At 49.1% G+C, this 14000-nt stretch overlaps 1 protein-coding gene across 1 annotated transcript in view; it reads left to right on the top strand.

Moving 5' to 3' along the window:
* Window positions 1–13145, top strand: part of CASQ2 (calsequestrin 2) — a 58177-nt gene extending 45032 nt beyond the window's left edge. Inside the window, exons 9-11 of the mRNA XM_019730338.3 lie at window positions 8029–8129; window positions 10027–10101; window positions 11744–13145. Coding sequence (XP_019585897.1) covers window positions 8029–8129; window positions 10027–10101; window positions 11744–11962 — 395 coding nt within the window. The 3' untranslated portion in view covers window positions 11963–13145. The remainder of the gene's footprint in view (window positions 1–8028; window positions 8130–10026; window positions 10102–11743) is intronic.
* Window positions 13146–14000: the final 855 nt, after the last annotated feature.

Raw genomic sequence — 14000 nt, 5'->3', positions numbered from 1 at the left:
AGAACCTCATTCTGCCTAGCTGCCCAAATTAGGAAGAAGCACTGAGTACTGGGAGGATATAAAAACATTCCAGCTTTACTGTGTGTGTGTGTGTGTGTGTGTGTGTGTGTGTAAGCTTCTGTGCACATTAAAATTTATACAGCGATTTTGTGACCTAGCCTATATACATAAGAACCCTACCTTAAAACAACAATTTGGTCTGTCAAATATCATCTGTGCTTAGGAAACTTAATGGAAAGTATTTCCCTAAATAATGAGAACTGAGCAAAACAAGCAGCTGACCTCTAAAGTGCAAAATGACCCTAAAAACGGATGAGTAACTTTGTTTTACTTTGGAACTTGGACAACTTTTTCCTGGTTTCACTCTTTTTAACATCCATGGGGCATGAAGTGCAGGAAAAGTTCATTTTGCAGCTGGTGAAATGCTGGGTCCCCTGGGCAGTGCTCTGTGACCTGAAGGGTCCCCAAAGAGAAAGTGTTAGTGGAGATTCTGAGGTGGTTTGAGGAGACCTGGGACAACCCAGAAAGCAGCCAGACAAGGCAGGGGACTTCATTTCGGATGGCAAATAGCCAGGCCTTGGGCTCTGAGGGGGCCTGGGCAGGGATTCCAAAACCTGACAGGGCAGAGAACCACAGGTGCCAAAGCCACCTTGGGCTGACCGAACAGGACCTTCAGGAACCTGTAATTTAATGGAGCACTGAGGCAGTTTCTGAGGCACCACTGGGTTTGGGAACCACTGCTCCAGGGACCTCAGCCTCTCGTTCTTTCATAGGGACAGATGAGGAAACAGAGTCTCGGAGAAGCTAAACTGCCCAAGAGGGCACGGTGAGTTAGTAGGAGATCCTGAAGGAGGGACATACTGTCTTGTTCATCAATATAGACCGGGTTCTTGCACATGCCTTGACACACAGTAGGTGCTCAATAAATACTTGTCAGGCAGATAATTAGATAGGCAGATGATTAGATAGGCAGATGACTGACCAAGACCCAGCCCCAACACTTCACTGTCAGACCAGCTTATAGGTTTTGTAATACATTATCAGCCACCATAGTTTCTTACAGACTGAAACTCAATGGTTTTTGTCTTAGCAATAAACTTTTTGTTTTAAAATCCACATACCATAATATTTACCTTTTGGAAGTGTGCGATTCAGTGGTTTTCAGCATATCACCAAGTTGTGCAAACATCATCACTATCTAATTCCAGAACATTTTCATCAAAAGGAAATTCCATACCTCTTACAGTCACTCCCACTCCCTTCTCTCCCACCCCCAGCCACCACTAATCTATTTTCCATCTCTATGGATTTGACTATCCTGGACATTTTGTATAAATTGGACCATGTAATATGTGGCCTTTGGTGCCTGGCATCTTTCACTTGGCATAACATTTTCAAGGTTCATCCTTTGTGTGGTACGTATCTGTACTCCATTCCTTTTTAGGGCCAAATAATATTCCATTGTATCACATCCAAATGAGTGCTCTAAATTACCTGAGAACTTTTCCCCCACCTTTTTTTGATTCGATTTTTTGAATGGCCATTGATGTCCCTGTTTCTCCATCAATGACTGGCAGAGTTGAAAAAACTCTTCAAAGACCTACTCCCTGTCCAAAAAAAAAAAAAAAAAAAAAAGCCAGCATGGTTCCAGCTTTTCCCCACAGCTTCTGGCCACCCCCCTGCCCCTGGAGGAGAAACTAGCAAAGGAAGTTAGTCGCCCAAGGTTTACAAGCTGTAATCAAACAGAATGGGACTCCTGGTGTTGTGTGAACAGACAGGAGTTGCTATCAGCAGCAGCCTGCTGGCCAGACTCCAGGGGGCTTTCCTCCCCGCCCCCACCTGCTCCCTTCCAGTCATGTGGGGAGGCCTGTCTGCCTCTCTGGAACAATGGAACAAAGAGGCCTCGGAGAAGTAGCAGGAACCTGTTTGACCGAGATTGCTGCTGTAATGAATCGAGCTCCTGAAACTACGTCCACCTCCTCCCTGCAAAAATATCCCTGGGCCCAAAGCCGTGTCTTTCCCCCAAGGATCCCAAGCTGGGGCTTGTTCCTGGGAAACTGGAAGAAATGCGCTGGGGGGTGGGAGGGGAAGTAGCTTTAAGCATCTTTTTTCAGCGAGGGAGAGCCTGGCCTGCCCAGGGCTGAGAAAGCGAAAGGCTTTTCTGTGAAAGTCCATGACTGAGTGGCTAGTCAGTCACTTCCCGCAGGTCACTGACGTGTGACCTGGGGCAGAGGGGCCTGGCTGGTGGCCTAGGAGTTTCACTCCTGCCCGGACAGGGGGGCCTCATGTACCTTTGCTGTTGGCTACATGGCCTATTATCCCTTAAACCTCTACCCCCTCTCCGAAGAAAGAAGAACATCTATCCAGGAAAATGACACAGAGCCCTTTAAAGCGACAGCAGTCTCAGGCAGCTTTGCTGGGAGCTTTGCGGAGACAATCTTATGTGGTCCCTCAAGCCATGCTGTGACATATGCATGACTATTATCAGCCCAGATGAGAAATGTGAGTCTTAGAGGTTAAATGACTTGTCCAAATCACTCACGGGAGCTAAGCCAAGATTTACATTCTAGCCAGGCAGCCTGACAGCTGAATTGATCATTATTACGACGACGCAGACGATGATAATTCTCACTTACTGTGTGTTTAGGTGACAGGACAACCTCAGGTAGGAAGCGCAAGTTCTACTCCCATTTTACAGACAAGGAACATGAGACCAGAGAGGTTGCCTTGCTGGGGAGCAGTGGAGCGGGAATTAAGTTGGGGTCTGTCTGGCTTCCCAGCCATGCCCTTCACTGCAAGGTCCTACTGCAGGCTCGTGGACCCCCTCGGAGCTACAACATCCGCGTGACATTCAGCCTGCCTTCCTTCCTCTCTGCTGTCCTTCACCACCCCTTTCCACCTCCCATTTGAAAGACCCAGATAAGCTCAATTGCCGGCTGAGGATCACACAGTTCGAGGCACGGGGGACAGGACACATGAGCGAGCGCAGACTTCTTGATGGCTCCCCTGGGCCCTGTCCACTGGACCACACTGCCTCCCGTAGGCTGCCCCGGCCAGCTGCAGCCTCTGACCCTGTGTCATGCTGCGGCAGGGTCCTGGGGGGTGGGAGCGGAGCCAGCAAGAGAAAGGAAGAAGTGAGGCAGAAGACAGTGGAGCCGCTGGAAGCTTGAGCGCCCAACTGATGAAGAAACGTCAAATTTCCTCCCCTCTGTCCACTGAGGTCCCCAGACTTGGAATGTACGATTATGAAACTGCGATACACAGCAGCAACAACAAACGTCATCCAAGTTACCTGGGTCCCCCAAGGACTCCTCTCCTGACGTTCTGACATTCCCAGCCGAGAGTTTGAGTTCAAGGATTGCAGCTAGTGTCTGCTCTGCGCGCCTTGGAGAGGAATCGCTAGGGCTCTTCTGCAGGGACCCCTCATCCCGCTGCTCAGGGCGGGCCGGTTCTCTGCTCCTACCCGGTACCCTGTGTGTTTCCTCCTCCTCCAGAACCTCCTCCCAGCCTCCCTGTGCTCAGAATGCCACCTGAGCTGCTGTTTGACAGGTTTGAAAATGAACGTCTCTCCCCTGGCGCCCCCAGATGGGTCTGCATCGGCCTGACATCTTCTTTATAACATTTGATGAAAGGCTCGCCAAGTGGCATTTCTACATGAGCGCATGCTGGATGGATATCCTCCAAGGGCGCCGGGAACATTAGCACTAACGAGCTAGAAAAGCAAGGACAGGCTGCTGTCTGCATGCATGGGACACAACCAGTGACGGGCCCTGGCGCATGTCCCCAACCCTGTGCCAACCGAGCGTCCACTGCCTTGGGTTCTTGTCAAATGTGTCTGAGACCCATCGTCTCAACTAGGAACGCTGACTGCTTATTTGAGCTTCCAAATTTAGATGTGGTTTATCAGATTTAACATTTGGTTCTTGCTAAATATTGTTCCAAGCACTTAGCAAGTATCAGCACATATAACTTCACAACAACCCTAGGGGTAGTGACCGTCATTGTCATCTTCCTCCCAGGTACACACAGACAGGAAACAAAGGTGTGGAGAAGTTAGATGACGTCCCCAGGTCACATGGCTGATAAGTGGTGGAACTGGGACTCAAACCCAGGCTGTCCAGCCCCACTTTTGAGCCCTGTACCCACCACCTTATGCTTCTCTCCATCACAAAACCATATCGTCTGACTTTTTCACACATTCTGGGACCTCAGGGCCAGGGGAAGACAGTAGAGAAGGAGGATTGTGGTAGAGAATGGCTGGGTGTTCAGATGTCTCACGTGCCATCACGGGACCGTGGGGCCCACACAATGTCCCCCTGTTCCAGCAGGTGCCTGGGTGACCTTGTCGTGTCAGGGGAGCTCCCAACCTTGACTGAGACTCCCCAGAAGGCCCAGGTTCAGATGCTATGATGCTGCTTTGTGAGAACTACACACACACTGAGTGGGCTCTGACCTGAGGACCCACCAGGCCTTTCTGCAAGGGGACCTGAGGACAGTCATCTGCCCTACACACCTTTGTGTCCCAGTACCTGGCCTTCAACCTGATATGTTATAGGCACTCAGAATATACCTGCCCAATGACAGAATAAATTCCTAACATCAATGAAGGATGAATGTAGTAAAAATTAATTAAAATGAATAAAAGGTTGATGGAGTGGGGGAGGGAAAGAAAGAAGACAAAGAAAATCTTTAGTCTCTTCTGTAAGTGCCTCACATGGTAACAATATTACCAAGGAGCCTCCCTGAGGTAAGGAGGCAGCTCTTGTCTCCATTCCGGATGAGAAAACCCAAGTCCCAGACAGGTTAAGAAACCTGTACCTGTTCAGGGTCTCCAAACTCCAGACGGTGGTGCCCCCTCCAGACACAGCATCCAAGCTATGTGATGTCTGCTCCCCACCGCCCATTGACTTACCTGCCACATGAGCAAGAGCAGGACTGGCCTTAACAGCCTGGCTCCACGAGTCTAGACCTCTCTCCAGGAGTGAGACCCTGAGTCCCATAGCTCCATGTGGCATGTCATCAGGGAGGGTCTGTTCAGTGTCTTTGTGGTAAGCATGGCCAGCTCCCCAAGGATGGGGTCAGGAGGATGGAGAAAGGGCAGGTGGGCAGTGCGCTATGGGCCTGTTACTCCTGGGCCATCGCTTGGTCTAAGACACACGTGTCTCTGCCACAGGAAGTCCTGGCTCCTGACATGACTGTGACTGGCCTGGGACTCGTCCCCAGGGCTCTGTGCAGCCTAACTCCCACCAGCCTCTTGCTGCCTGGGAAGGAGGGCAGCATGATCACCAGGCTCCCTTCCCACATAGATGTGATTCCCACAGGCTTCTTGCTTGCCGTGGGAAGCCTGGTCCACAGAAGCCCTCAGCCTGAGGTCATGGGATCTCAGGGCCCCAGCACGTGAGGCAGGGAAGGAGTCACAGTTCTCGCAGGGCCAGGCCCCTCTTCTTAGCTTAGATCGATCTGAGACAGCAGGCACGCTCAGGGACATCACTGCGTGGACCGACCAAACGGGCCGTGGTTGTGGAGAGGAGGAAGCTTCAGGTTAGAAGGCAGGGAAGGGACCGTCCGAGTGCTCCAGGGGAAGGCAGAGGCCCCCGCCAGCCCCAGGGTGCACCCCCCGCTGCTTCCCTCAGGGTGGTGCTTCCACACTCAGTTTTCCCATCAGAAAACGACAGCATTGTCTTGTGTGTTGAGCTTCCGTTCTGATCACCATCTTTTCCTCTACAACACTCTTGCCTCCACGGCTTCTCCCTTCCCTGTCTGTCCGTCTTTTGCACCTCAAGCATCCTTACTACTTGCATTTGCGTTTGTGTTGTTGCATTTCACCCTCTTGAATTCCTGACGTGTCAAGGTCACTTTTAAATTGGAGTCTCGTCTTCCAGAGTCGCAGCAACATCGCCTCCTTTACTATCTTCCTTTTCCTCAGCGGTGGAACATCGTCCCTGAAAGTGTTTTGGAAGAATTTCTTCCTTGTGGTCTGTGTATTCTGATACGTAAATCCACAGATAAGACAAGTGGCACCGTATTTCCTGTCCTGGGACACAGCAATGTGCCCAGAGGTGTGGGATCCATACCTCATGTACAGCAGCCAGTGGCACTCTGGGGGGCTTGACCTCAGCCCCACCTCCTGGGAGCAGGAGAAGAACCGAACCCCACCTCCACCCCAATCCTCACCATGGTGGTAGATAGAGCACTCTAAAGCACGCGGTGCAATAAATCTCAGGAATCTGTCACAGGTGGAAAGATCACCCAGGCCACCCTCATCTCTGCAGGAAGGGGCTGCAGGTCATAAAGACCCTCTTCTCTGCTAGCAGTAGCTCTGCCTTCCAGGTAACACGGCCTGAGGGGCCCCGGTCTGACACTTACGAGTTAGCAACATTAAAAGTGACTACGGCCACTCAAAGCAAAGCTGCAAAGAACAGTACGCATTTTGCCTGGAATGTATTAGAAAATGAGGAAGTGCAGAGAAAAAAACCTTTACCAAGAGGCCCCAAGTAGCCAAACAAAGGCTAGAGTGCCTGGAGAGAGGAGAGGCGTGTTCAACAGAGGCAGCAAAGAGGGGCTCCAATTGGCCGGGACCCCCTGCCAAAGAAGAGAACCTTTATAAAGAAAGGGCAGTTGCATACTGAACTCCTAAGCAGTTGGTGAGTGGCTTGTACAGAAGGTATACATTTCAGGCTAGAAATTGACCTGTGTAAGAAACAGAACTTGATTATCTAGAGCTGACCTAAATTTTACCACCGGATGGCGGAAACTGGGTCTGACAATTGATGCCCCCATCGCCACCCACTGTCCCTAGGGGCCCAGTGTCTTGCTGGTTCCCAGGTGTACCTCTGCTGAGATTCTTCACCATCACCTGTCCACACTAGCACCTTCAGAGAAGTTTGTCTTGCAGTCTGGCCTCGGGCTTTGTTCCAGGAAGGTCACCAGTGGTCCCCTCCATCCCAGCTGCTGGAACTGCACCCCCTCTCAGCCTCCTCCCTGTTCCGACCTCCCTGGGGCCTCCTGACAGAGGACTTTACTACCCCAGTGCCCCCACACTAGGGGGTTTTCCAAGAGATTCTGGGGTCTTCCCATTTCCCTGAGTTTCATTCTAAAACAAAGCATGGGCCCCTGTACTCTAGGATTCCCTGAGATTATGACATTTTTGTATGTGGACACATATGCACCGATTGGCCTGCATTCATGCACACAGGTGCAGAGCTTATTCCCAGGGAGTTTTCAGACTCTAAACTCTGCCTCTAGCTGGGAGTGGGGTAGGGTTGCTGAGGGTTTAGGGCGTGCTTTCTCTTCCTAAACATTCTTCCAAAACGTTTGTTTATGGCACAAATTTTATGTTCCCAGTCTTTCAAGATTTAAGCTTTAAAAGCTTAAAAAAAAATTTCTGTGCTCTTGAAGCTCACAAGGCTTGTCTCTGCTTTTCTGATGAATCATCCCTCCCCTGGGGGCAATGAATACTGAATAGGGGGAGGGCAGAGCACACAAGGAAATAGTGAAGAAGGGAGAAAAACCCCATTTACTAACTCAAAACTGTGAAACCAACTGTAAATCAGAAGCTCACGTAGTTTGAAGGTTTTAGGAATTCCAGGTTGTAGAAAATGAAGAATCCAGACTACGTGTCTTTGGCCCCTAGAGCAAATGTTATGGGGACACTGAGGGATAGCAAATTATGGGTTTCAAGAGATGGCACAGAGCATTGAGGACCCTCTGTTCTGACAGAACTTTCTGACTCAAGGCTGGTCCGTTGTCACCTGCAGATTAGCAAACGGAGCTTGGCTTCCAGTTATAAACCAGCCACTTCCCTGCGAACTTCTAATTTCTTGATTCGAAATTGTTCTTGTTTCCTTTGAATAAGCTGCTTTGTGGCGGGAGTTCGCCTCTGACTCATTTTATGGAATAATCCTATAATCGAGGGTACACACCACATAGCTTAAGAAACCCTCACGGAAAAACCGCCCTCTAGGCTCTCCATGGTAGAAGCCGTGTGTGCGCGTGGGGGTTACTCAACCTTCTCGAACCCTGCTTCAGATGGCTACGAGTTCCTGGAGATCCTGAAACACGTGGCCCGGGATAACACCAACAACCCTGAGCTGAGCATCGTCTGGATCGACCCGGATGACTTTCCTCTGGTGAGTGGCTCAGACTGGCTCCATCCGGAGTCAGCGTCCGGAGCCAGTCTCGTGTTTGTGTTCAGTGTGAGCCCCTGACGCCTGATGGAGGATGTGACAGAGGAGGGGCCCTTGCAGAAATCCAGTGGCCGCCCCCATCAGTGTGGGAGAGCTTGGCCACTGGGGCAACGGTGACCTTGGGGCCTGGTGGTGACCTTGGCGTGGTTAGACTTATTGTTTTCACTCCCTGGAGACCAGAAGTCCCTCTCTGGGGCCCAGGCAAGTGAGCTAGGTGAACGTAGTCTGCCCGCAGCTCCATAGCTGCCTCGCTGCTATAATCGGTTTCATTTTCTGGGTGCCATCGTTCTGAGGCAACCTGAGTCAGTAAGTAATAAAAACTAGACGTGAACATTTTGCATTGAGTTAAGAACTTCCTGGATAGAAGGAGCAGCCTGTGGGAGGGCAGGGACCCTGTCTGTCTTGCTCATTGCGTTCTCCTAGCATCATCTCTAGCCTTAGACTGGAATGTGTAAGAGACTTAAAGTCCAAACTCTTGCTGGTGTTGCTCTTCAATGGCCAGAAAGCCTTGATGATGCTTAGTTTTAAAGAGAATAAACAGAATCTGTACATGAACCCAGTTGTAATATACTCTATTGTATGCCTGGAACTATGGTAAGTGCTTTAAATGAATTATCTCATCTAATCCTCTCCACAACCCTCTGAAGTAGGGACTGTTAGAATCCTCGTGCTACAGATGAAAAGAATGACAGCGGGAGACGTTAAAATTGTAAGTGGTAGATGGGACGGTAAAACCCAGGTAATGTGATGCTATTGCTCTGTGGATTAGTCAAGAGACTTTAGGCAGGGCTAACTGCTGGTAATCACTACACTTTTAGTTATCATTAGGTCATAAATGACAACTCTTCTTCCAGAAATTAGCATTTGTTGCATAGGTCACGACCAGTCATACTATGGTTAAATACACAAAATTGAGGGGTTTTAGTGATCGCAAGCGTCCTGAAACCCAATACGACGTACAGGATGAGTGAGTCAAAGGCAGCGACTTCCATGACACCAGAGGTCAATGTCATAATTTTGGGTAATCACAATAAAATCACGGCCTCATATGACTCTCTATACTATAGCTTTGTTTAGTTAGTCTCTGCCTGGTTGTAGTTCTAGATTATCTGGACTATTTTGTTACACAAGCTTGCAGATGGTCTACAGTGTTCATGACATGTTCTACTCGTATATGTTTGCCTTGCTTTTTGCAAAGGAGAAATCTTCAGACTATTCTGATTTCCAAGTTCCTGACTATCCCCAGTCCCCAAGAGGCTATAGATTTGCTCGGGGGACTTTCTACTGCTGCATATCTCCATTTTCTTAGCCCCATGGCCCCTTAACTTGTTTAGTCCTGCCCCCGACTGAGAGGAGTCCACATGGAACCCGAACCTGGCCAAACGAAGAAGCTCTCTTCTTACTTGTGTGCCAACTTATGACACATCACTCCTTTCCCAACCATCTCACGTAGCCGAGTGGCACAATGCAAGGAATTTTTAAATGGGATATTGAAAGAGAGGTCAAGGGAAACGTCTCTTCTACCACACATGAAAGAGCCCCAAATAATTTGGGAATCGACTTTGGACTGCCTCTGTAATATTCTTCCTTACAGCTGTAGAAGCTTTTATATTACATGTTTTCATAGCTTGTGTTATAACATCTTTTTTTTTTAAATGCTTATTTAAAGGGCTTGAGGGCTAGAGCCAAGTCTTAAATTTCCTAAGTGCCCACAGCTGTTTTGGAGACCTTTAACCAATGGTGACCCAGTTACTGTGAGGAGATGGCAGGTGGGTCCAGCCACAAAAAGCGGTTTTAACAGGGAATGCCCACTATCTAATTTTACTTTTTGTTGCCACAGCTTATTACCTATTGGGAAAAGACTTTCAAGATTGATCTATTCAAGCCACAGATTGGGGTGGTGAATGTGACAGATGTGAGTATATACCGCATGAAAGCTTGCTCAAGCACCCTCAGCCTGCCGTTTTCTGCCATGCAGCCCAGACTGTAAGATCATGTCCAGCCCTTCATAAAATGAGCAGGACCTTTTGCCCTGCCCAAGCTCAGCACACTTGTCAGTGTGACCCAAGCCTAGTCTCTGAGCCAGTCCCAACCTATGGGTCCATGGTTCTCTTCCACGGGCACATTTCCTTGCTTATGGGGTCGGCTTGACCTGGTTCACTGTCTATTTGGGAATTTCCACCCAAGTAAGCTCTCCTGTATTTTCTCCCAGTGCCTCAAAACAAGGTCACTTTACACAAGGGAACCCAAACCTGGAGCTGCCATTGCATGATGAGTGATGTGGCAGCTGTAGCCCCGAAGCCTGGCAATCACCCGGCAGCCAGGTCTGCAGGCAGGAGACCTGGCCTACAGAAGAACAGGAAGAAAACCATGCGGGAAGAGGGGCTTCTCCTCACCCTTCCGACCCCATTAAATGGAGGGTGGGAAAGGCTAGTGAGGTGGACTGGCCAAGCATGAGGAATTTCAGACCTCAGTCCAGACATCTGATACTCTGATACAATTTCACCATAACAACACAGAAGTGGGGGACAGATGCAACCAGGCAAATAACGGACAGAAAGAGATGGTCACAGAAGATGCATTAGAGCCATCGCTAATGGTGGTGGAAACTTGTGAATGGGGGCCAGGGAGCCACGCCTTTGTCCCCTGTTGGGAGGTGTTCAACCACCTGGAGAATTCTACAGTTACATATTGTGTGAATTACTTTTTAAGTTAATCACAACATGAAGAATAATTTGAAAAATTTGTCCAAGTTAAAACATTTTAACACAGAACAGTAGCACCTAAGGTAGAAAGCAAAAACATTTCCCACTAATCCTATTCCCCAAGGGAACCACTGGTGGTCATATATATATATATATGTTTGTTGCTATTATGTAGGCATCTTATATATGTGCCGATGTAATCAAAGGAGAAAGTACAAATACAACTACAGTTCATAATAATGCCTGCTTCCAATGCCTCTGGGAGCTGCCCCATTCCTGGGCTATATCTAAAATCCCAGCACTCCCCACAGTATTAACCTAAGTCCGGGGCGGGTGGGTAGGGAAGCTGGGCAGGTTAGGGTAGGGAGTGGGCTCTGCCAAGGCAGCAATGGCGACTCGGAGGGACTCTCCAGGATGCGGAGGCAGAGGCACAAATTAGGGGTGGGTGGGTGGGTGGGGAGGTGGCATCTCTAAGGAGGGATGGGGTTGGAGCAGCTGCCAGCCTCAGTGCTGGGCCTGGCCTACTCCCCTATCCCCCCTCCACAGCCCTGTCTCCTTACCATTTCCCTTTGCAGATCACACACACACACACACACACACACACACACACACACACTGGAATGCACTTTTCCTTTCATACTGCACAAATAGGACACTACTCGCACAAGTCTACAACTTGGCATTTCCATTTAACCACATGCCCCCATCTGATAAATATCAGTGAGCTGGGCCCCCCCCCCCTCCAGCACAGCTACTCGGAAGCTTCTGGTCTGGCTCAGCCTTCGTGCCTTCACTCACTCACTCACTCACTCACTCACTCACTCACTCACTCACTCTGTCCCTCCTTTGCAGGCTGACAGTGTCTGGATGGAGATTCCAGATGATGATGACCTGCCCACAGCTGAGGAGCTGGAGGACTGGATTGAGGACGTGCTTTCCGGAAAGATAAACACTGAGGACGATGACGATGGAGATGAAGATGATGAAGATGATGATGAAGATGATGACGACGATGACGACGACGACAATTCTGAGGAGGAGAACGGTGACAGTGACGATGACGAGGAATAGGCCCGACTCCACATGGTTTCCATGAACACAGAATCGCAGCGACCCGCTTCCATCCAGACAGCACAACGTGGCAGCCAGCAGCGCGGGCCCACACCCAGCCAGCGCCTCCCCCTTTTCCAGCATCTCCTTTCCTGCTCCCTTCTCATCAGAAGCTGTGCAATGCAGCCAATGCCTTTCTAAATCCAGTCCTCCCACTCAGCAAGGACAAGCGGGGAATTGTTCCCGGGTGGACTGTCTTGATTGTCATGGAAAAGCTCTTGTGCTTTGTCTGACCCTCGGTGGTGGTGGCAGAGCTGGCATCTGGCAGTCTGGGGAGAACTACCCTCTAACATCTCCACTCACGTGTCCTTCTGGCTTTGACCATGACAGTAACAGAACTGAGAGCTTGCCAACTCATAAGCACAAGTGACCTTGTTATCAGAGCCCAGGGAAGACACACGATCCAGTTAGCCCCCATGCCTAGGACATCAGTTAGGATATCTTGTGGGGAAGGAAGGTTCCACCTTGGAAACACGTTTATAAATCAGCTTCTCGTGGCTCTATTAAACTTATTAAGTGTAGATCAGATCATTATGAACTAAGATCCAAGCCTTTAAATGGCTATTGAGAGGCCTTGAAGTCAGAGGCCATGTGTACAGATGTCACCATCATTTCTAATGAGTTAAGATACTGGGAGGAGGGGGAAGGTCGACGTGTTCCCTGAACTTCCATTTAGGTGACAAGTCTCACATATACACATGGGGGTGGGGGGACCTGAAAGGATTAAAGGTTTTTAATTTTTTCTGATGGGTCAGCTGGCTTCCTAGCCTGAGGTGGGATCTGGACACCCCTCCTCTGTAGCTGCTGGTGAGCCTTCCCATTTGGAGGAAAGGTTGGTTTATCCAGAGGTCAGTTAACTCTCTATGTATCAGCACCCCCGTAGTTGACCAGGACAAACTACAATAATTAGAGTTCGCAATGATGCCCTGAGGCATTAAAAAATATCCCCAAGTGCCTTCTGAACTATCTACAAGTTGTACTGTGCTCGGTAGTGTTAGTGTTACGTGTGCATTACAGTGTTCTAATTTATTTTCTCAATCTTTTAACACATGGAAGACACTGACAAGTCTGAAAATAGGGCAATCCTTTTATGGAATAACAGCTAATTAGCGCTGTCATTAAAGTCAGATTTTGAAAATGTTGAGACCACCTTGAAAGATCCTCTCTTGATTTTTCTGATCCTGCTTTTTCTCTCTTGGTTCCTGTTCTCTCTGTATCCACTCCCTGTTTTCCTTTCTGGCCCGTCCTCCTCCACCCATCCTTTAAATGTTAGTGTTTCACAGTATCTGTCAACTCTTAACATTTTTCCAAGGTAGTATCATCTGTGCCCATCAGCTACCGCCTATGTGCTTATGACTTCCAGGTCTGGGACTCTAACCTTGACATGTCTCCTAAAAGTGGGTTTTAGTGCCCCTCATTCAACTGCTGCGGAACTTGTTGGTTTGGGCGTTGCTTTGCACAAGCGCTTCAAACAATGTAACGAAACCCCAACCTGTTACCTTCTCCCCTAAACTTCTCCCCCTCCTCCTCCTCCTCCTCTTGGTGCAGCCCTGGTTTGGATGAGTGATAACACCATCTATCCAATTGCTAGATGACCTGAAGGGGCCCCTTCCCCTCTGCTCCCAAGGGCATTTTGTGCCCACCCCAAATCATGGCACGTATTTAAACTGCAACACATATTTGCATGTCTGTTCTTTCACTAAATTATAGGCTTCTTTCCTTGGAGGCAAGGAATTTATTTATCTTTGTAGCCTCAGCACCTAGCACTTGGTTCTGCACAAAGTAGATACTCATTTATCGAACTGATGGATGAAGAATTGATTAACCAGAATGACTATAATTCCCCTGCCCTGCTGGATGACAATGCTTACAGGGCCTCCTTATTTCTATTTCTCCCCCTCACAATACGAGGCAGACATCATTTCCCAAGCTGGGCTATGTTGCCATGTAGTCAGGCCCAACCACACCTCAAATAACCTCTCAGGGGAGGTAAGTTTTC

Source organism: Rhinolophus sinicus, chromosome 7 (genome assembly GCF_057876585.1).
Source record: "Rhinolophus sinicus isolate RSI-liver-muscle chromosome 7, RSI-T2T, whole genome shotgun sequence".
Classification (NCBI taxonomy): domain Eukaryota; kingdom Metazoa; phylum Chordata; class Mammalia; order Chiroptera; family Rhinolophidae; genus Rhinolophus; species Rhinolophus sinicus.
Note: the sequence above shows the minus strand (reverse complement) of the source record. Positions and strands in the feature narration are given on the sequence as shown.